This window comes from Bos taurus, chromosome 19, assembly GCF_002263795.3.
Source record: "Bos taurus isolate L1 Dominette 01449 registration number 42190680 breed Hereford chromosome 19, ARS-UCD2.0, whole genome shotgun sequence".
Taxonomy (NCBI): domain Eukaryota; kingdom Metazoa; phylum Chordata; class Mammalia; order Artiodactyla; family Bovidae; genus Bos; species Bos taurus.
Genome location: NC_037346.1, coordinates 34,079,967 through 34,102,313, shown reverse-complemented (window position 1 = coordinate 34,102,313; position 22,347 = coordinate 34,079,967). Strand labels below are relative to the sequence as shown.

Here is a 22,347-nt window from a genome sequence, read left to right as displayed (position 1 = left end):
GGCCTGCAGCTGTGTGTCACCAGGGACAAAGCCCAGGTCCCCTGGCCTGTTGGGTCCCTCAGCACCCCCTGCTGCTGCCCATCTCCCCCTCCTCTCAACCTCGCAGTACTGGGTGCCTGCACACATATACCACCAATTCAGTGCATTGCAGGTCTCTGTACATGCTGTTCCTTCCACCCTTTCCATCTGACCTTCCTTTTGAGCGTCAAGCTCTAGACAACTGTCCTGTCCTCCAGACAAGCCTTGATTGGGCAGGGGCCTTCTCCACCAAGGAGAGGCTATGGCCTGATCGGGCTCCTGGACCACACTCAACTGCCCAAGCACCCACTTGTTGAGTGAACTCATGAGTAAGTCAACAAGTGGGCAGAGAATAGGGACCCCCAGGAGGGACCTTAGAACGCTGAAGACCAGGGCCGAACCCTTAGGTTCTATCCAGAGGGCGGTTCAGAGTCAGGGGACTCAGGGACCCCAGCCTCCAGCAGCACAGCTGAATCAGTAGGTCTGTGTCAGGGCACAGCCCAAGTTAGATGTCTCGTCTCCAGCCTGTCCCCAGCTTGCAGTCTGGTCCCAGCAGGTCATTGCCCCTCTCCAGGCCTCAGTGTCTCACTAGGAAAATGAGGGCCTGGCCTGGACTGTCCTTTTCCTGCCGAGTCACTTGAAGAACCGGGGGGTCCTTGGCCTCTCCAGATCAGCCCCAGGAGGGGCATGCTTCCTTCATCCTCAAGTTCAAGGGGGAAATGCCAGGGCCGCTGCTTCCAGGGCTTAACCAGCAGGGGGAGCTGGGTTCCAATCTGAGCTCTGCCGCTCCCTGGCTGTATGACCTTGGGTTTATGCCTCAACTTCTCATGAGTCTCAGTTTCTCGGAAATCGGGGATGGTAAGATCCTGACCTCGCGGGGCTCAGCACAGGGAATCAATGGTCCCCATAGTGAAGGCGGTGATGCAGTTGGTATCCACCTTGCTTGGAGACAGCAAGTTGAATTGCTGGCTAAACTCTGGAAAACACTGCAGGTCTTTAAAAACCATTCATTTTCAATCCATGGGACATAAACTCAACATCAGCCAAAGCCAGGCAGAGAAGTGAAGCTTGCCAGGAGTTCACATGTTGGGTGCATGGCATGGCGGTTAGGCTGCATGTGTGGAAAACCCAAGTAGGGTTTAAATACATAAGGCTCACTTGTGTCAAAATTAAGACAGCCTAGAGCTGACACCAGCTCAGCCATGCCACCAGGGACCTGGTTCTCCTGACCTGCTTAACATGTGGCTTTTGTCCTCATGACAAGACTGCCAGTTCAGCTCCAGGTACAGGGCCATGTTCTACGCAGAGCAGGGGGAGAGGCTGGGCATCCCCAGCAGGGCTTGGCATAGGACAGGGCATCCTGCACAGCCCAGTAGCTAGAACTGGGGTTCAGGGCCTCTTCTAGCTGCAAGAGAACCTGGGAGCTTGAACTCAGGTGAGATAGGAGGGAAGTCATAGTTAGAATGAGTGTTGAGTCACGCATTCTCCTCTCCTCGGAGAACCACATGCTGCTGCTGTCTGTCTCAACAAGCATGTCTCCGTGTCTAGCTTTTGTTTTCCTGCTGTGCTGAAAGATGCAGCTGCCAGAAACATGAGTTCAGGTGTGGAAATAATCCAGGGGATAATGAGGCATGCTCGGTCCCAAGTGGTTGTTGAAGAAGGTGTGGTGTTTAAAATGTTGAATAACTCACATGACACAGACCCCAACCAACCTGATCAGAGGTCTAGTTGATCAAAACACACCAAGCCTGTCCTCACGGGTGCCTGCCAATGGCCGGAAGCCACGCCTACCAGCAGAAACCAGCCCTGGTAGTAGACATTGGGGTTCACAGCTGGGAAATCTCTGTTTCCTTGAACTCTCCTAATTTTGTCACATTGGGTGAATTTTTAGATGATGTTAGGTAGGGCAGAGAAAGCTCATTTGGCATTGTTATCTAATCCCTCATCTGGGTCTTGAGGTGGCAGAGGTGTGGCCTGACTGGCTCATGGGAGGGGGTGTCATGTGCCAGCCACTCTGCATGGTCCTGGACAGATGGTTCCTTCCTTTGGGACATCACTCCTTCCAGGTACCCAGAAGAGAGACAGGAGGTTGAGTGGAGAGGGATGGGGCCCAGGGGACAGTGGGAGAGGCTCCCTAGGAAGAGACAGCTGAGAGCTGGGAGAATTTAGAATGACATTAAAAAATATATATTTATTTAGCTGCATGGGGTCTTAGTTGTGGGCACCTGGGGTCTTCGATCTTCGTGGTGGCATGCAGGCTCTTTAGTTGTGGCATGTGGGATCTAGTTCCCCGACCAGGGATGGAACCCAAGCCCCCTGCATTGGGAGCTTGGTGTCTTAGCCACTGGACCACCAGGGAGGTCCTGGCATCATTTTGAAATGTATTGAAGTCCTCAAGAATGGGGAAGGGACAACAGAAAGATTTTTTTTTTTTTTTTTTAAGAAGTTTGCCAGACAAGACAGAGCCAGGTAAGCATCTCCACATGGTGGTCAAGAAGACTTGCTGTAAGTGGAGATTGCTTCGTTAAGGTCACTTCCTCAGTTTTCTACTTGATGAAAATAATGAAAAGTCAAGTTTTCTACTAGATTTTTTTTTAAAAAGCTGTTACTGAATGATTTATGCTTTTACATCATGTGTAGCTGATTGTGAGCACTTTCGACAGTTCTAGAATGTTTCTATGGAGGAGGCACTGGCGACCCACTCCAGTATTCTTGCCTGGAAAAATCCCATGGACAGAGGAGCCTGGTAGGCTGCAGTCCATGGGGTCGCTAAGAGTTGGACACGACTGAGCAACTTCCCTTTCACTTTTCACTTTCATGCATTGGAGAAGGAAATGGCAACCCACTCCAGTGTTCTTGCCTAGAGAATCCCAGGGATGGGGGAGCCTGGTGGGCTGCAGTCTATGGGGTCGCACAGAGTCGGACATGACTGAAGTGACTTAGCAGCAGCAGCATCAGGATGTTTCTAATAACTACAAAATGTCTTTCCTTCTGAGAAATAGTGGGGGGATGGGAGCTCCTAAATTTTAGCGGCTATAAGTTGCAAAGTGCTTTCCCATCCATTCAGCCATGTGGTGCCCACAGTAGGTCAGGAGGTGGAAGTTATTAGTTAATCCTCCCTCACAGGAGACAAATCCAGGAGCCTCAGAGATGGAGAGAGCCTCACCAAGGCTGCACAGGCAGAGTGGGAGTGGAGTGGGGCTGAAGTTTGTGTGTCCAACTGGCTCCTGTGGGGGTGGGGTGTATTGAGTGGCTCCAACCAATGCACAAAATAAACATCAAGGTCATGGGAGCCAAGCTTACTGAGCTGAGAGTTATCGCTCACTCAACAGGTGTTTATTGAGCTCCTACTGTGTGCCAGGCACTGGGCTAGGTGCTTGGAGTTAAGTGGAAAACAAGACAGGCATGGCCCTTGCCCTCATGGAGTGACTTTCTAGTAGGGAGGCAAACATGTAAACTTACTTGATAATCCAGCACTGTGGAAGCTGCTCTGAGGGAAAAAAGCAGAGAAGAGGGCTTGAGAGTGAGGGGAGGGTTACTGTGGATGATGCACAACGTCCTGAAAGCAGGGAAGAGGCAAGTCCTGTGCAGGTGTGGGGCAGGAGCTCCCACGCCACAGCGAGAGCACAGTCGGTGTGAAGGCCCTGGGGAGGAATGTGCTCGAGGATCAGAGAAGCTGACGGGCACCGGCTTGCACAGCCTGCGCTGACTCACAGGTAACCGTGTGCAGCTCAGCCTCCAGCGATGTGCTGCTGGCTTGAGATCAGCCACAGAAACTGGCAAGTGCTAAAATTAGGACTTTCCATTCTTTACATTTTATTGACTTTATTTTTTCAGAGAGTACTTCCCCAGCATGCCATGGGGGTTGGAGGTGGGTTGACAGTGCACACGACGCAGGTCATCAAGGCCTCCAAGTACTGGGGGGAGCCCAGGAGAGATGTGAAGCCACTGGGTTTTCACCAGGCGTCTCTGGTCCCCACATGGGGCCGAGACCTGGGGCCAGGGTAGCCGGGAGGCCATGTGGAGGCGCATGTGGTCCCTGCAGGGCTGCCAGGTTCAGCAAAGGAAAACACAGGACGCAGGTGGGACCTCCAAATTCAAGCACAGTGGGGCCTCCTGTGTTTGTCTGCAGCCCCACCCACAGGTGCCAGAGGAGGGGCAGGGCCACACTGCTGCTGAGCAGCTCACCCAGGCCAGTCCCTTCCTCCTGGGAGCATTCCCACCACCCGCTCCCCAAAAACCCACACCCCAACCACCCCGGGCTGCACATACCCATTAGTGGTTTCCTCGGGGCTTTTCCAGCAGATCTGAGAGAGGAAATCAGGCAGATGCATAAAGGGGATGACTTCACAGGAACCACAGCTGGGGCTGCCACCACACCCTGCACTTGGCCTCCAGGCAGCCAGTCCCATCACAAAGGCCACTTCCTCCATCTGTCCTCCATTCTCCACCAGCAGGGCCTCACGGGCCTGGGGCGGACTTGATCCCACAAGATGGGGACACCCATACTGTGTTTGTTGAAGCCTCATCTGTGTTTGCTGAAAGGTCACTCTGGCTGCTGGGCAGGGAGGAAGTCACAGCAGGGAGAGGAGGCTAAGAGGACAGTGACTCAGTGATGACAGTAAGGGTCCTGGTGAGAAGTGACAGCAGCTGGGACCAGGCAGCAAGCAGTCGTCCCGATCACCACCCCCTGGCTGATTCTCACACAGGCCAGGCACACCCTGCCTCTGAGCTCTGTCTGTTGTTCCATCTGCCCAGAATGCTGTTCCTGCTGCTCCGTCCACATGGGGCTCCTTCCCGCTCACCCCTTCAAGTCCTTGCTCCAAGGTCACCATCTTGGCTGGCTTTTCTTGATCACTCCATGGAAAATCACCACCTCCTCCCCCATCAGCCCTTCTTGGGTCCATGCCTGGGGCCTGTCACCCGAGACACTGTAGTTCAGTGACTTTGTTGTCCTCTTCCAGGCTAAATCTGAGTTCTTCAAGTGCAGAGATTTGTACATGTCGTGTTCATGGTCAACCCCTTCCCCTGCCCACCATCCCCCACCCCGGGAGACTGCCCTTCACGGAGCATGTGCTTGGCGATGTAGTGAGTGACTGAGACTCTGGCTTTGGGGCAGGTGTGGAAGTGGTCAGTCAGCATGTGGGTGAGATGGGGGCCCGGCCAGGGCACTGGTGAATGTGGCAGTGGTCACAGGCCCGGGAGCCTTGTGGGGCATCCCCTGGAGACATCTACAGAGCACTGGGCGCTGGACAGAAGCTCAGGGGAGGGGAGAAGAGACGGACTGCAGTAGGGTTAACAGTCAACTTGTGTGCACAGTGGTGCCCCTGAATTCTGTGCATCCTGGGTGGGCATGTGTCCGTGTTCTGGGAACCTAAATGGACTACAAGGGCATGTGAGCGCCGTGCTGTGACTGTACTAGTGTGTGTGTCACAGTGTGACTGTGTGGACTGGAGGGCTTGGCAGTCCTGAAGGAAGTCAAGGGGCAGTCCAAGCTGCTGGCCAGCACCTCCCTCACACCCACCCCTGCTGCACTGCTTGTCACCTGTGGTATGGGCTCTGGGCCAAGGGGACTCTTGGTCCCTGCCACCTTTGGGAAGGAGTGGTGACCTTCCAGGGCTAAGAGAGAGAAGGCTGGTCTGTCATGGGGAGGCTGTGGACCTTGACTGAGGGAACTCAGCCCTCCAGTCTCCAGGGTCTCTGAGAAGGTCCTGTCTTGGTTTTGGGGACTAGGTCATCACACACCTGTCCTCTAGACCAGAAGATGTGGCTCTGGCCCTTCTACCTGTTCACTGTCTGTTCTGCATTTCTAACAAATCCTGATTGTATGGGCAGCCATGTGCCTAACTAAGCATTTGATTTCTCAGACCCCTGCAGGGGGCTGGCCATGTGACAAAGTTCTGTCTAACAAGATAAATGCATGTCTGCTGGGGGAAGGGAAAGGGGGAGGGGCTTCAGGCTGACAAGTGGGCCCCAGAGCAGGTTCCATAGCCTCTGCAGATCCGGGTGTGGGCTGCGCCGGCCGGCTGCTCACTGGGTGACTCAGGGCTGTTGGCCTTAGTCAGTGGGGAGAGTGGAGCCAGGCACAGGGAGTCCCAGAGGCAGAGGCGGCACCCCCACCCACCCACACTGTGTGCTCTTAGGTTATCACATCCCTCCCCTACTGAGCCCCCTTCTCAGCCGTGAACAGGGACAGTGACGAAGGCGAAGGTAGACATAGTGGAGGGCACAAACAAAACCTTATGCGTGCCAGGACCCAGGCAAAGGAGCAGTGACCCCCACAAGATACTGAGCCAGACCTTCCTGTGAGTGTGTGTAGGTCTCCTGCAGAAGCAGGGGTCAGCAGTGGCCTGCTGTGGGGACAGGAGCAGCAGCAGTCCTGGGAGGTGTGGCATGTGGTGTCAGCCCTTTTGGAGGTCGCCCTAAGGCCTGACACAGAGACTATAGCCCTTCCATAGAGAACAGACTCCAGGACTGGCCCCTTCTCCTTTTGCCCTCAGTCTTTTCCAGTATCAAGAGCTTCCCTGGTGGCTCTGAGGTTAAAGCGTCTGCCCGCAATGTGGAGACCTGGGTTCGATCCCTGGGTCAGGAAGATCCCCTGGAGAAGAAAATGGCAACCCACTCCAGTATTCTTGCCTGGAGAATCCCATGGACAGAGGAGCCTGGTGGGCTACAGTCCATGGGGTCGCAAAGAGTCAGACACGACTGAGCAACTTCACTTTCACTTTTCCAGTATCAGGGTCTTTTCCAATAAGCTGGCTCTTTGCATCAGGTGGCCAAAGCATTGGAGTTCAGCTTCAGCATCAGTCCTTCCGATGAATAAATGGGGTTGATTTCCTTAAGGATTCACTGGTTTAATCTCCTTGATGTCCAGGGGACCCTCAAGAGTCTTCTCCAGCACCACAGTTCCAAAGCATCAGTTCTTCAGCGCTCAGCCTTCTTTATGGTCCAACTCTCACATCCATACACGACTACTGGAAAAACCATAGCTTTGACTATACATACGGACCTTTGTTGGCAAAGTGATGACTCTCCTTTTCAATATGCTGTCTAGGTTTGTCATAGCTTTTCTTCCAAGGAGCAAGCATCTTTTAATTTTGTGGCTGCAGTCACCATCCACAGTGATTTTGGAGCCCAGGAAAATAAAATTCGTCACTGTTTCCAATTTCCCCCCATCTATTTGCCATGAAGTGATGGGACTGGATGCCATGATCTTAGTTTTTTGAATGATGAGTTTTAAGTCAGCTTTATCACTCTCCTCTTTCACCCTCATCAAGAGACTCTTTAGTTCCTCTTTGCTTTCTGCCATTAGAGTGTTATCATCTGCATATCTGAGGTTGTTGATATTTCTCCTGGCAATCTTGATTCCAGCTTGTCATTCATTCAGCCTGGCATTTTGCATGATGTACTCTGCATATAAGTTAAATAATCAGGGTGACAATATACAGCCTTGATGTACTCCTTTCCTAATTTTGAACTCCAGTATTCTTGCCTGGGGAATCCCATGGACAGAGGAGCCTTGCGAGCAATAGTCCATGCAGTTGCAAAGAGTCTGACATGACTTAGCAACTAAACAACAAATAAGGACAGAAATTTGACATTACCTATTAAAATCACAAGTGCAATACTCTTTAACTTGGCACACATCTACTTCTGGGTATTTTAAACTTGCAATGCACAAAATGATGTGTTCAAGATAATTTAGTGCAACATCATTTGCAAGAGCAAAAATCTTAAAGTAGTAGTGTACACCTATAGGGTCTTGGTTAAATAGGTTATATTTGAAAAGAGGTACTATGCAGCTGTAAAAAAGAGTGGAGTGAGACTTCCTGCTGGTCCAGTGGTTAGAACTCCAAGCTTTCACTGCTGAGGGCACAGGCTCAATCCCTGGTCAGGGCACTAAGATCCTGCAAACTGCATGGTGGTGCCACAAAAAATAATGATAAAAGTTAAAATTTTAAATAAATTTTAAACAAATATATAAATAAAAATAAAAGTTTTTATATAAAGGTTTTTAAAATAAAGTCTATATAAAGTTTTAAATAAAAATAAAAGTGGGTTCAATGCCAATGAGGGCTTCTGTGGTGGCTCAGTGGTAAAGGATCTGCCTGCTAGTGGGAAGATTCCACATACTATGGAGCAACTAAGCCCCTACACCACAACTATTAAGCCTGTGCTCTGGAGCCTAGGAACTGCAACTTCTGAGCCCACATGCCCTAGAGCCCATGCTCTGCAACAAGAGAAGCCACTGCAATGAGAAGCCAGCAAACCACACCAGAGAGTAGCCTCAGCTTGCTGCAACTAGAGAAAAAGGTCTCGAGGCAACAAATACCCAACACAGCCAAAAGCAAACAAACAAAACAGAAAGGAACTGAATAGACACTGAACAGATATTTCCCCAGAGAAGAATGCTCGTCAGCCTGTGAAAAGATGTTCAACGTCATTAGTCATGAAAGAAAGTGAAAGTGAAATTGCTCAGTCGTGTCTGACTCTTTGCCACCCTGTGGACTGTAGCCCACCAGGCTCCTCTGTCCATGGGATTCTCCAGGCAAGAATACTGGAGTGGGTTGCCATTTCCTTCTCCAGGGGATCTTCCCGACCCAGGGATCAAACCCAGGTCTCCTGCATTGCAGGCAGACACTTTAACCTCTGAGCCACCAGGGAAGCCCTCATTAGTCATGAGTGTAATGCAAATCAAAACCACAATGACATACTACTTCATACCCACCAGGATGACTACAATTTTAAAAAGAAAAATAAGAAAATAATAAGTGTTGGTGAGGATGTGGAGAAATTGGAACCCTCAAATACACTGGGGAGATAGTGAACTGGTGTGACCACTAAAGGAAACAGTTCGGCAGTTCCTCAAAATGTTTAAAAACTTTACCATATGACCCAGCAATCACACCCTTAGATCTGTACCCAAGAGCTCAGAAAGCCTACGTCCACACAAACCTTGTTCGTGAATGTCCAGAGCACAATTATTCATACCAGCCAAAAAGTGGAAGGAACCCAAATGTCCATCAGCTGATGATGGGATAAACAAATGTGGTCTATCTATACAGTGTAACATATTCAGCTTTAAAAATAAAAATGAAGTTCGATACAAGGATGAACCTGGAAAACATTAGGCTGAGTGAAAAAAGTCAGATACAAAAGGTCTCAAGGTCACGGAGTGTATGATTGCATTGATCTGAAACATCCAGAATAGGCAGTGGGGAGACAGGAAGTAGATTAGTGGTTGCCATGGGCTCACAGGAAGTAGATTAGTGGTTGCCAGGGGCTGGTGAGGGGAAATCAGGAGTGACTAATTGCTTTCTTTTGAGATGATGAAAATGTTCTAAAATTGGGTGGTGTGATGGTTGCACAACTCTGTGAACCTACTAAATTCATGTACTGAATTGTACACTATAAGTTCTACAGTATGTGAATTATACCTCCAAAAAAAGCTGTTATAAGAAGAATGAGAGATCCCTCCGGTTTTTGATACTTAATGATTTAAGGAAAAGTGTAAATGATTTGCTATATTTTGTCAAGGGACAAACAATGTATAGTTGTAGGGGACAAAGAATGTATAGTTGTATTTGTGTGTTTCGGATTTTTATTGTTTCTTTTTTACTTCCAATGAAAGTGGCTTAGTCGTGTCCCCAGGCCAGAATACTGGAGTGGGTAGCCTTTCCCTTCTCCAGGGGATCTTCCCAACCTAGGGATCAAACCCAGGTCTCCCACATTGCAGGAGGATTCTTTACCAACTGAGCCACAAGGGAAGCCCAATAGGAAACTATAAAATCAGCCACCTGGTGTGAGACCAGGATTTTCACTTGGACCTTTTTATTATGATTTGAATTTTGAGCCACATGAAAAAACTCTTTATTGAAGTAGTTGTGTCATATGAAGTAAGCTCATAAGACAAGGCTGAAGAATGTTAGATAACTGACAACTTTCTCAGGACAGAGTCAGGGTCTAGTAGGGGGAGAAGTAAAACAGCTCATGATGGATTCAAAAGTAAATGAAGGGACTTCTCTGGTGGTTCAGTGGTTAAGAATCTGTCATGCAATGCAGGGAACAGTGGGTTCAATGCCTGGTTGGGGAGCTAAGTAGGATTCCACATGCCCCAGACCAACTAAGCCTGCGTGCTGCAGCTACTGACTTTGCATGCTCTGGAGCCCATGTGCCACAACTAAGACCACTCAGTGCAGCCAAACAAGTAAAATATTTTTTTTTAAGTAAATGAGAAACAGGGAGGTTTCGCCAGAGAAAGTTGAATCGTCTATAACTTGTATACCAATCCTAGCTCAAATATTTCTAAAAAAGTATTTAAAGCATTCAAAATGTATGGGTCTTTTCTGCTATCTTATGCTTTATTCCTTTAGCAGACCATATTGTCACAGAACTGGCCATTGGGTTCCCTGAGAAGACATGTTTCTGGGTCCTGCAGTTTTATGTCCTCTCTTTTCACTGATGGACACCGCAGAACTTAACGCACACATACGTCAGAGTTAAGGTAGGTTGTCTACAGTGTCACTTAAGAAAAGGCCATCATGGAAATGTTTTTGGAACTCAGTACAGAAAATGTTCACTTCCCATGAATATGGTTTATTCATAGTCAAGGCAAATCATGTAACAGATAATTTGGCTTTTTGCTATGCTTTCAGGAAAACCAGAACCAAAGGTATAGTTAACTCAGGAGGTCCAAGTGATCTTTCCACGTCTAAATACGAGGTATTTATTTGTCCTAGAGCTGACCTTATGCTCCCAGACATTTTCTCTGATGTTGTATTTTTAAAATGCAGTCTCCACTTTTCCATCTTAATGTATGGGCCCCAGTGAACCTCCTAGAATTCACGGCAACCCCCGACCCCCAAAGTATGGAAGAGTTAACAGAAAGAAGTTGTAACCACTAGAAAAGAGAAAGGGCTTCTGAAGGGCTGGTAATGTTCTGGATTTTTGTTTGTTTTCCTCCACCTGATTTCGATACACTGATATGTTCAGTTTGTGAACTTATTCATACACTTAGGCTATGTGTGGAACTTCCTGTAAGTATGTTTTAGTAAAAAATAAACCACCACAACAGTGGGGTATGTAAACAAAATTCCTCTCCGGTCTAAGGGATGGACCCTCAGGGCTCCCCGCCTCCTGGCTCTTTCTCGTCAGTCACTGGAGGACACCCGACCTCCCGCGAGCCGCCTCGGGACCCAGAGGGTCAGCGTTCGGCACGCACTCGCTGCGAGGTCGAACGCGGGCCCTGAAGACTGGCAGGGGACTGGCTCCGGCGGAGCTCTGCCTCCTCCAGGGGCAGCTGACCCTGTGGCCCTGCCCGCTGCCCTGCAGCCACAGCGCGGGAGTCGCTGGACGTAGCCGCCTCACGGAAGGTTCACGGCCGAGGCTGGCGAAGCACTGGCCGAAGTCCGGGGCGCCGGAAGCTGAGCTGAGAGGACCAGATACCGGAAGATACCAGATACAGGGCGGCTACGAGCCGACGCTCTAGAACCCGGAGGACCGGGATCTCTGTGGTTGGATGTGACGGATCACCGTCTACCAGGGACCACGCATTCCCAAGCGCCAGGCTCCTGGGGCCCATCGGGAAAATGGGGGACGCAATCCCCGGGCTGATAGGGTCTGATAAGGGAAGAGGGGCCTAAAGGAGGGGGACTCAGTGATGGTAACTACCGGTAACCTCAGCCCTCCAAAATTTGGAAGCCACCAGCAACTGACCTGAGAGAACCTGGAAGATCGGAGCGGATGCGCGCGCACGCACGCAGTAGGCGGTGCCTCGCAGTCTCGCGGCGCCGGGGGCTGCTGGCGCGCCTGCGTCCGAGGACTGAGCCAGGCGGCCGCGCCCCGGCTAAGCGCCGAGCGCGGGTTGGGTGGTTCCCTCCTGGAGACTGGACCCCGGCGCGGGCGCGGGTGAAGGCGTGGCTTCCTCGGAAGGTAGGCGCGGATTGGAGGAGCAAGTGGAGGGGGTGGGCACTTCAGCAAAAGCCGTTCAGGGATTGGTCAGAGACTGAGGGGCGTGGTCTTGAGGGGGCGGGGCGGGAGACCTGCGGAGTTGAGCGTTCCGCTGAGGTGGTGGCGGCTGCCAGACCCATTGAGGGAGCGGGTATTCGGGTCCCACCCCCCCCACCCCGACCTCGGGACTAGACGCCTGGGCGGCGTCGAGGGCCCGTGCGGCGTCGGGGTGAGGCACCATCCGCCTAGTGAGGACCAAGAAGAGCGGGCGCCCCGCCCCTCGCTTTCTTCCTGAACCGCGCCTCGCGGAGCCTCCCCCACTGCCGACCCCGCGTCCCGCGCGGGGTTGAGCTGGGGGCTCCCGAGCGTGCGGGACGCGGGCTGCGCGTGCTGCTCGGCCTGCCGGTCTGAAGCCTCCGAGGGGCCCCTGAGTCCGGGGCCGGGCCCCTCCTCGCCCGCGTGTCCACGCAGACGCCATGGCTGAGCCCCTGAAGGAGGACGACGGTGAGGACGGCTCCGGGGAGCCCCCCGGGCCGGTGAAGGCGGAACCCGCTGGCACCGCCGCCTCGGTGGCTGCCAAGAACTTGGCCCTGCTGAAGGCGCGGTCCTTCGACGTGACCTTCGACGTGGGGGACGAGTACGAGATCATCGAGACCATTGGCAACGGGGCCTACGGGGTGGTGTCCTCCGCGCGCCGCCGCCTCACCGGTGAGCGACCCTTCCGGCCGCTCTCATGTGTGGGAACCAGGTCCCGAGGGGTGGGACCCGCCGTCCCAGCAGCCAGCAGAGAAGCTGGGATGTGAAATCTGAGTCAAGTCAGCAAGCAGGGGTTGGGCGCTGTCTGGGGGCCGGCCTCTGTGTTGGGTTCAGGTCTCTAGAAACTGGTAGCTCTTCCAGCGCAGCAGTCGGCTTCCTCCTTAGAAAGGTGACAGTCCGGGTGAGATCAGAATGGAGGTTCCCCGGAGTGTGTTGTGGAGCAGACAGCGGGCATCGGGTTGGTGGTGGGATGAAGAGGCCTGAGACGCATAGAGTGTAGGGGGGTACCGCTAATTAGCTGTGCAGTGTGCCCAACAAATTACTGTGCCCAGATCTCCATGTCTGTGACTTTGAGCTGTGTACCTGCCAGAAGTGAAGGACAGAGGTGAAGGGGAGATGTGGTCATGTACCTACTGTGCTCAGCACAGGATCTGGCACATAGTAGGTCCTCTGTGGTAGCGGTTGTCACATGCACAGCATATTGAAAGAGGCCATGTGCTACTCAGCAGCTCACCAGCTATCCCAGGTGACATCTACTTTTCCCCTGTTCCCTAGGCCAGCAGGTGGCCATTAAGAAGATCCCTAATGCTTTTGACGTGGTGACCAATGCCAAGCGGACCCTCAGAGAGCTGAAGATCCTCAAGCACTTCAAGCACGACAACATCATTGCCATAAAGGACATCCTGAGGCCCACTGTACCCTATGGCGAGTTCAAATCTGTGTAAGGAGTGGGGATAGGGAGGGAGGCAGAGTTGGCACCTTTTCTGAAGGCTGGAGCCATTCTGCTGAAGTTCTGGAAGGGCAGCTGAACCTAAGGTAGGGTAGGCTGGGGAAATTCCCACGACTCCAGGACCAGTGCTCCCTAAGGGTTTGCCAGGGACACCTACGATTTCCTCAAAGAAAATGTAGAAGTGACAGTTTTATAGAATCTCAGTATGTGTGCACGCTAAGTCACTTCAGTCATGTCTTGACTCTTTGCGACCCTGTGGACTGTAGCTTGCCAGGCTCCTCTGTCCATGGGGATTCTCCAGGCAAGGATGTTCAAGTGGGTTCCCATGCCCTCCTCCAGGAGATCTTTCCCGACTCAGAGATCGAACCCACATCTCCTGCATTGGCAGGTGGGTTCTTTACTGCTGGTGCCACCTGGGAAGCCCAGAATCTCAGTATATAGCATGGCGACTGTAGGATATTCATCCTATGTCTGTTCTTTCCTATTCCAGTAGCAGACGTCACTAGTCAGTCACAGAACACTGTCCTGCAGATTGCAGAAGCCTTTAAATTTTCATCATAGCCTTTCAAGCAGCCACTACCACACAACGAAGAGGGCCCCCAAACTAAACCCCGGGGGCCAGACTGGTCTAGTCCAGCCTCATCTCTTCTCTGATGAGAAAAGCTAGGCCTGGAGAGAAAAGTGATTTCACTTAAGTCCATGGAAAAGTTGTAGAGAATCTTGATACCATGCGGGCAGCCCCTGCAGAGTCCAAGAGTAAGACCTTGACCTGTCTGGAGCTGGGAGGGCGTGGTGACAGTGGGGTTGGAGTTTGGGCAAGACAGCCTGCGTCTCTCCCCTGCCTCTCAGCTACGTGGTCCTGGACCTGATGGAGAGCGACCTGCACCAGATCATCCACTCCTCACAGCCGCTGACACTGGAGCATGTGCGCTACTTCCTGTACCAGCTGCTGCGGGGCCTCAAGTACATGCACTCGGCTCAGGTCATCCACCGCGACCTCAAGCCCTCCAACCTACTGGTGAACGAGAACTGCGAGCTCAAGATTGGGGACTTTGGCATGGCCCGTGGCCTGTGCACCTCGCCCGCTGAGCACCAGTACTTCATGACCGAGTATGTGGCCACTCGCTGGTACCGCGCCCCTGAGCTCATGCTCTCGCTGCACGAGTACACGCAGGCCATCGACCTGTGGTCCGTGGGCTGCATCTTTGGGGAGATGCTGGCCCGGCGCCAACTCTTCCCAGGCAAAAACTATGTGCACCAGCTGCAGCTGATCATGACGGTGCTGGGTACCCCGTCGCCGGCCGTGATTCAGGCTGTGGGAGCTGAGAGGGTGCGGGCCTATATCCAGAGCCTGCCACCACGCCAGCCTGTGCCCTGGGAGACGGTGTACCCGGGCGCCGACCGCCAGGCGCTCTCCCTACTGGGGCGCATGCTACGTTTTGAGCCCAGCGCCCGTGTCTCTGCAGCTGCTGCCCTCCGCCACCCCTTCCTGGCCAAGTACCATGACCCCGACGACGAGCCTGACTGTGCCCCGCCCTTTGACTTTGCCTTTGACCGTGAAGCCCTCACACGGGAGCGCATTAAGGAGGCCATTGTGGCGGAGATCGAGGACTTCCATGCACGGCGCGAGGGCATCCGCCAGCAGATCCGCTTCCAGCCTTCCTTGCAGCCTGTGGCCAGTGAGCCTGGCTGCCCCGATGTGGAAATGCCCAGCCCCTGGGCTCCGAGTGGGGACTGCGCCATGGAGTCCCCTCCGCCAGCCCCACTGCCATGCCCTGGCCCTGCGCCCGACACCATCGATCTGACCCTGCAGCCGCCCCCACCAGCCAGTGAACCAGCCCCTCCAAAGAAGGAGGGGGCCATCTCAGACAACACCAAGGCTGCCCTCAAGGCTGCCTTGCTCAAGTCCTTGCGGAGCCGGCTCCGAGGTGCCTGGCTGGGGAATGGGGGGCAGAGGGGACCCCCTGCCTGGATAGACTCTTACCTTCACCTTCCCATCCTCCCCACAGATGGCCCCAGTGCCCCCCTGGAAGCTCCTGAGCCTCGGAAGCCGGTGACTGCTCAGGAGCGCCAGCGGGAGCGGGAGGAGAAACGCCGACGGCGGCAGGAGCGGGCCAAGGAGCGAGAGAAGAGGCGGCAGGAGCGGGAGCGCAAGGAGCGGGGCGCGGGGGTCTCGGGGGGCCCCTCCGCTGACCCCCTGGCTGGGCTGGTGCTTAGCGACAACGACCGCAGCCTGCTGGAGCGTTGGACTCGCATGGCCCAGCCCCCCGCCCCCGCACCCGCCACAGCCCGGCCCCCCAGCCCTCCCGCTGGCCCTGCCACCCAGCCCACTGGGCCCCTGCCACAGCCGGCCTGCCCACCCCCTGCACCTGCAGCTGGCCCTGCTGCTCCCCAGACCACCGCCGCCTCCGGCCTCCTGGCCCCCCAGCCGCTGGTGCCGCCCCCTGGGCTGCCCGGCCCCAGTGCCCTGAGTGTTCTCCCTTACTTCCCCTCTGGCCCACCCCCTCCAGACCCCGGGGGGGCCCCACAGCCCTCCACATCGGAGTCACCTGACGTCACCCTGGTGACCCAGCAGCTGTCCAAGTCACAGGTGAGAGAGAGGCCTGGTCATGGGGATTCCTGGGTCTGACGCGGGGGAGGTGGGCTCTGAGGTTGTTGAGGCCAGGAGAGGGCGTGTGTGTCCTGGTGCCAGAAGAGCTGAGGTCCCCTCACCTGCCCCTCGCTCGCAGAAAGAGCCTAATGCTGACGAGCAGATTGTTGGAGACCCCAGCCCACGCTCAGGGCTTGTCGAGGCTGGTGCTGTCACCGCTGCTGTCCAGGCCCGGGCATGGGTGGGGCGGTGTCATGGCTGGGCACCCTGCCAACCTCAGTCGGCTCTTGGTGGTGCCTGTGTTGAGAGCTGCCGTCGTCCCCTGCAGGTGGAGGACCCTTTGCCCCCCGTGTTCTCGGGCACCCCCAAGGGCAGTGGAGCTGGGTATGGTGTTGGCTTTGACCTGGAGGAATTCCTAAACCAGTCTTTTGACATGGGTGTGGCTGATGGGCCACAAGACGGGTAAGAGCTGGGTCTGACCTTTTGAGTTGGGCTGTGGGTCCAGTGGGGCTCTGGGTCCGGTGGGTCTCTGGGTCTGGTAGGGCTGTCAGTTGGGGCTCCCCTGCAGGAGGAGCCTCTCACCCCCTCTCTCCGCCACACCCACAGCCAGGCAGACTCAGCCTCGCTCTCAGCCTCCCTGCTCGCTGACTGGCTCGAGGGCCACGGCATGAACCCTGCTGACATCGAGTCCCTGCAGCGTGAGATCCAGATGGATTCCCCCATGCTGCTGGCCGACCTGCCCGACCTCCAAGAGCCCTGAGGCCCGCAGTCCGTGCCTTGCTGCCAGGGGCAGACCCAGCTCCGAAATCTGCAGGACCGTCCCCAAGGGCCGGAGCCCTGCGCCCCGTTGGGGAATCAGCTCAGATCATTCTGCAGCTTCATCTCAGACCCACCCTGTGGCCTTAAGCAGCCACCTGAGCCAGCACAAGCCACACCAAGAGGGGGAACCCCTCCCCCAAGCGATTCTTTTCAGTATCGTAATTTTATTATTATTATTATTATTACATTATTATGATGACACAGTTTTTTTGCCCTCGGAAGGTTGCTTGTGAAATACAAGGTCTCCTCTACCACCTGTCTTCAGGGTGTGTTTTCGGACTCGAGGACAGTGTGCCGTCATGGGGGCAGGCAAAGGTATCTGCGTGCACAACAGTGAGGCTGGTTCGTTCAGGTCCTGAGGTTTATTGAGACCTCCACTCCCACCTGCTCCCAGCCCCACAGAGGCAGTCCTCTGACCCTAGCACAGTCACACTCACCCCCGGGGCGGGTGGGGGGACCTCACATGTGTGCCCGCCTTGGCTGTGGCATTTTAGGGTGGCCTGTTGGAGCTGTGGTGAAATACAGTTTGGGTGTTGCGCTTCAGATGCCTGGGTCAGGCAGGCAGGGGGCCGCTGAGCGTGAGTGCAATGGGGCCGGGCTGTGGTGCTCACCCCTGGGGAACACGGGGGTGGGAGGAAAGTGAAGGGCCAGCCAGTGGGACTGCTGGGGTGTGGCAGCAGTGGCCACACGCAGGTGGCCTGGCAGATGCCAGGAGAGGTCTACAGGCTCGGCCGGCAGAGGCCGCGGTCAAGAAGCTGGCTAAAGTGGGACACAGCCCCATGTCCTTCGGGACAGGGTCCGAGTCCGGGCTGGACCGTGGTGCCTTTTGGAGGTTTGGGACGCTGCGGCAGCATAGCCTCGGGTGGCAGGGAGCAGGGGCCTGGCCGAGAGGTGGATGCCAGGGATGTGATGGGGACGTCTGGCTGGAACCATGGGGGCCTGGCCGAGGCGGTGCTGAGAGCAGCAGAGCTGCCGGTGGGCCGGGTGGGATGGGGGCAGGGGCGGTGGGCCTCGAGGGGGCCAGCCCCTCAGGCCCGGCGGATCTTCATTTCGGTGCGCTTGAGCGAGTAGTAGAAGCCCTTCCACTGGGCCCAGTTGATGCCATTGGCGTAGGAGAGGTGGGAGCCGCCCAGGTAGAAGCCGTTGAGGTTGGCGAAGTGGCAGCTGCGGAACCAGAAGGCGCCCGAGGAGAGTGCTGCACAGTTCTGCACGAAGAGGTCCTGGTCTCGGTCAAAGGTGGAGAACTTCTGGCCGCTGTGGTAGGTCAGCGAGTCGCCTGGCGGAGGGGAGGGGCACGGGGCAGCTGAGGCAGGAGGCCCTGGGAGGGCCCCCCGAGCCAGACGCAGGGTGGCCGGGGTGGCGGTGCTTGGGCCCAGTGCCCTTCCCCATCCCCAGCCCCACACAGCTGGCAGAGTGTACCTGCCCCGCCATCCTCAAAGCCCGACACATAGAGGGTGTAGCCATCCTCCTCTGCGCTGACAGCATTGGGTGAGATAGAGAAGTCAGCGTACTTGGCAAAGGCCGTGTTGTTCTCAAAGTCCTCCAGGTCCACCCGCAGCTCGTACTTCTGCTTCAGTGTCAGCAGGTGCATGTTCTGGAGCCCTGAGAAGGGGGGTGCAATTGGCTGGTCAGTGGGGACCTGGCTCCAGGGCCCCCCAGCCCACCGGGCCCTGTCTTACCCAGCCAGTACTCCCCGTCAGCCCGGCCAAAGCCCAGCTTGTAGTCGTTCCAGCCCCGGAAGAAGCTCACCGAGCCGTTGAATCTCTTCTGGAAAACCTGGAGCGGAGGGGGTGGGCCTGGATGCCTGAGGGGCCGGGGGCAGTGCCCTCACCCAGACACAGACCCTGTGAGGCTGAGGTGGTTTATGAAAGGACCAAATGGGGGCCAAGAGGAGGTGCGTGCTGGCCCCGGGGGCAAGAGCAAGTGGAGGGAGCTGGTGGGCTGGAGTTTAGGCACCTGGGGTGGAGTCTGGCACTGGCTGTGTGACTTGGGCAAGTTACTGCACCTCTCTGGGCTCCAGACCGTCATTTGTAAGGGGCACCTTGCTCCCAGGGTTATGGTGCAATGCAGCCCCTAACCTACCTTAGATGCCTAGGGTTTGGGGGTGGCGGCGCTCCACACACTGCTGTGAGCATCGTCCCAGGCTCACAGCCACGTGATGTGTCTCCCGTCCCCCCTCCACTCACCGTCCACTTCCCGCCCTCCGTGGTCATGTCGCAGAAGACGGGCACAGGCACGCTGGGGCCTGAGGGGTAGATGAGGTACACGCCGTCCGCCTGGTAGCCCTGGGCGTAGATGTCGTCACAGTCCAGGGGCAGCTGGAGGCACGACTTCTCCAGAGCTGGGGCAGGTGAGGAGAAGGGGCCTGAGGCGACGGACACCTCTGCACCCCATGCTTGCTTCCTTCCCTAGGCCAGGGGTGCCTACTGGCAGCCCACCCGCCCCATCTTAACAGCCAGCCCCACTCCCAGCTGTGAGGGCCCGGGACAGCCCCTCGCCCAGTCTGTCACCCAGCCTGCGGGCCAGGTCCGAGGCAGCTTACCATCTCCCCGGATCCCCAGGAGCTGGGGAGCGCAGGGGCCAGCGGAGAGCAGTAGCAGCAGTGGCAGGACCAGGAGAGCCTGGCGACAGGAGAGCAGGGTCAGCGCCCAGCCCTGGAGCCCCCGTCTCCCTGCACTTGCCCCTCATAGGAGCCAGCCCCACCAAGAACCCCTGGTCTCCCCTGCTGCCCCCACCTCCTCTGGGACAGGCTCACGACAGCCCCCGTCTGTCCGTGAGGGCCCTCTGTGCACGGTGGGCTCAGCCCACACGGCCCCCTTCCCGGCTCCGGCCCCCTTCCCGGCTCCGTACCTCCATGCTGTGAGCTGGGCTCCGAGCTGGGCTCCAGCGGCTGGGTGTCTGCTGTCCCAGACTGTCCGCCCAGAGTTATGTGCTGGGCCCCCAGCCAGCCGCCCGGCCCCGCCCCGTGGCTGCAGCGCCCCTTCCCCTCCCCCGCTCCACTCATGCTGTTGGGGGCCCGGGGCGGGCCTGGGCCAAGGGACCACCTGGATCTCATTAGGCCTGTCTGGGCAAAGCGCAGAGGACATCCATGCCCCGCAGACACCCCCGGACCCCTCCACCAGCACCCCCAGCCCCTGCCTTGCTTCCTGACGGCCCCCCTGCTCACGTCTGTTTATTTTCTCCCTCTCCTTCCCTGGCCTGGGTTTCATTAGCCATTGTCTTTGTCCAGGGTAAGGCTGGGGTGAGGGTGTGGGGGTATGTCTAGGTTCTGGGGAGGGGAGGCCCATTCCAGGGAGCAGAGGTGGGGTGGGGGGTAGCTCCAGAGCTCCCGATGTGGGGGCTGCGCCGGGGCCCGGGCTGGGGCCGGGCGTCTCCTGGCAGGGCTGGGACATTGCTGAGCTGTGAGCACAGGCCGCAGGCGTCCAAGTGCTGTCTGCCAGCCCAAGCCAGGGCCCCTCTCCAGCCCCCTGCAGCAGGCCCCCTCCCTCCCCCTCTCACACAGGCCTCCTCTGTTTTTCTTTCTCTTGCCCCAACCCCGTCTTCCAAATGCCTTCACTGGGACCGTCCCACCTCAGGCTCTCCTGGCTCCTCTCAGTCGGTTGCCTCAGCCCTGAAGCCCACCTCCTCCCGTCCTGCCCCCTGAGCCTCCGGCTCCGTCTCTGCCTCGGGCTCCCTCCCTCAGGGCTCTGGCCTCTGCTCAGGCTTCCAGGACAGTCTTCCTTGGGGGCGACCCTGCCACCTTCCCCACCCCCCCACCCCACTCCAGGCCTCCCTGTGGCCTCAGGCCTGAGGCTGGGCTTCTCATCTTGGACTTGAGAGGAGAGTTAAGTGTGACTCTGGTCCACCTGGAGGGCCTCAACCATGGTTGCTTGTGACCCCCAAAGTGCAGCCCAGCCACACCAGGCTTGTCCCGAGGAGGCCCCAGCTGAGCCTGCTCTGTTCCCTGAGGGGCCACCTGCCTGCTCCTTATTTGGCCTTGAGCGTTGATGGGCTGGTGTCGCGGCCCACTCGTGGGTCAGACATCTGAGCACCTGCCGTGTGTTGGCTGCCCACGGAGTGGCAAATGCAGGCACCAGACAGTTTATCGCACACGTCACGCGTGTTGAGGAAGAGTGTTGGTTGAGCGGATGAGATGTGCAAAGGCTCAAAGTAAGAGCAGCGCCGGCCCCGGCCCCTTCTCCCTCCTGAGTCCTGGCCCCTCGAGTTTGTGAAAGCTGATGACGGTTTTCTCTTCATAGCTGTGTGTGTCCTGGGGGACGTGGAGCCAGTCTGCCTGCACTCAAGTCCAAGTTGTGCCACCTGTTAGCTGCGTAACTTTGGACAGGTTCCCTAGCCTTTCTGGGCCTTGGTTAGCCCCTCCGTAGAACGAGGGTGGTAATAGTCTGTCCTTCAGAGGCCTGTGGTTGGGTAACAGATACCAGGTGCCTGGCGCAGGGCCCACAGTTGGTAACTATGTAGTGAATACTCACCTTCATCATCATAAATGTAATAATTGTGTAATAATTTTTCTGCTGTGAACAGATTGCCTGAAATGGGACTTTTATCCTCATCTGTGGAAGAGACGGTCTTCCTCTCGAGAGCCGTTCTTCCCTTAGTCTTGAGTCCTGGTTCCTCACTGGCCCCGTGGTCCAGCTCCCTTACTGAGGCCACATGTCTGAAATCCGGCCAAGAAGATGCACATGGATGTGGTGCAAAGGCAGCTGCTCTTCCCTCTTCTCTGACCTGTCCGCGGGCACAGCGGCTGGACGGGGAGGAGGAGGCCCCTCCCATGGGTGGTAGGGGGTGATCAGGGAGGAGCTGGGTCCCTTGGACTTCATGGCATGGTCGAGAGCCAGCCCTGACTGCCCTTCCCCAGGCCTCTTTCAGGCCGCAGAGAAAGGAACTTCTATCTAGTTTAAGCCTCTTTGGGCTCTTTCCTGTTACACACAGCTGAATCTAATCCTAAGACATCTATCCTTTCAGCTAATTTTAGCACAGGCAGGCTACAGCAAGGAAAATAATGGACAATCAGTCTTCAAAACTAATAAAATGTAAAATTAAAAAAAATACTAATAAACATGTCCTAATTCTAGCATCAAAGACTTCTGCTGAGTACAGCTAATAAGCCTAGGCCCCACCCCCTGCCCCCGAAGAAACCCAGAACATGCACACCAAAAACAGAAGAGGAAAGACAAGTAATTAAGGACTGAGGTGGTCCCTATTGTGTTTTGCCTGTTAATTTTTTCTTAAAACCTTCACGTGGGTCAGCAAAGCAGGCCCTCTGCTTGTTGGGTGTGGTGGGGTTTAGATGCACTCTTCAGGGACAGAAGTCTGGCCCCATGCACTCCTCTGAAGGTGGTGTCTGATGGAAACCCTTGGATGTCCTGAAGAGACACATTAGTGGGCGTGTTTATTGGCCACCCAGCATGGACATGTCTTCCTGGGTTTGGGGGGGCCCCTGCCTGAAATGGTTGGTTGGTTTTGCAGATCTAATCTGCTGCCCTGG

The 22,347-nt window shown here is 55.8% G+C and overlaps 2 protein-coding genes and 1 long non-coding RNA gene across 5 annotated transcripts; 1 reads left to right on the top strand and 2 right to left on the bottom strand.

Annotated features, from left to right (window-relative positions):
• Positions 1 to 3,810: 3,810 nt before the first annotated feature.
• On the bottom strand, positions 3,811 to 11,776 carry LOC112442748 (uncharacterized). Its single transcript, XR_009491711.1, has 2 exons — positions 11,734 to 11,776; positions 3,811 to 7,587 (listed from the first exon to the last, which is right to left on the bottom strand). It is a non-coding gene; the product is annotated as an uncharacterized lncRNA (long non-coding RNA).
• MAPK7 (mitogen-activated protein kinase 7) lies at positions 11,535 to 17,114 on the top strand. Of its 3 annotated transcripts, XM_005220383.5 has the most exons (7): positions 11,535 to 11,949; positions 12,439 to 12,675; positions 13,279 to 13,444; positions 14,303 to 15,381; positions 15,463 to 16,043; positions 16,372 to 16,505; positions 16,650 to 17,113. In XM_005220383.5, exons 2-7 carry the CDS (start codon positions 12,444 to 12,446, stop codon positions 16,801 to 16,803), a joined length of 2,346 nt encoding a protein of 781 aa, XP_005220440.1. In that variant the 5' UTR covers positions 11,535 to 11,949; positions 12,439 to 12,443; the 3' UTR covers positions 16,804 to 17,113.
• Positions 17,115 to 17,205: 91 nt separating this feature from the next.
• Positions 17,206 to 19,743, bottom strand: MFAP4 (microfibril associated protein 4). The gene is made up of 6 exons (NM_001080217.1): positions 19,713 to 19,743; positions 19,405 to 19,483; positions 19,049 to 19,203; positions 18,542 to 18,638; positions 18,282 to 18,464; positions 17,206 to 18,138 (listed from the first exon to the last, which is right to left on the bottom strand). The coding sequence occupies exons 1-6, from the start codon at positions 19,716 to 19,718 to the stop codon at positions 17,891 to 17,893; spliced, it is 768 nt and encodes a 255-aa protein (NP_001073686.1). The 5' UTR covers positions 19,719 to 19,743; the 3' UTR covers positions 17,206 to 17,890.
• Positions 19,744 to 22,347: the final 2,604 nt, after the last annotated feature.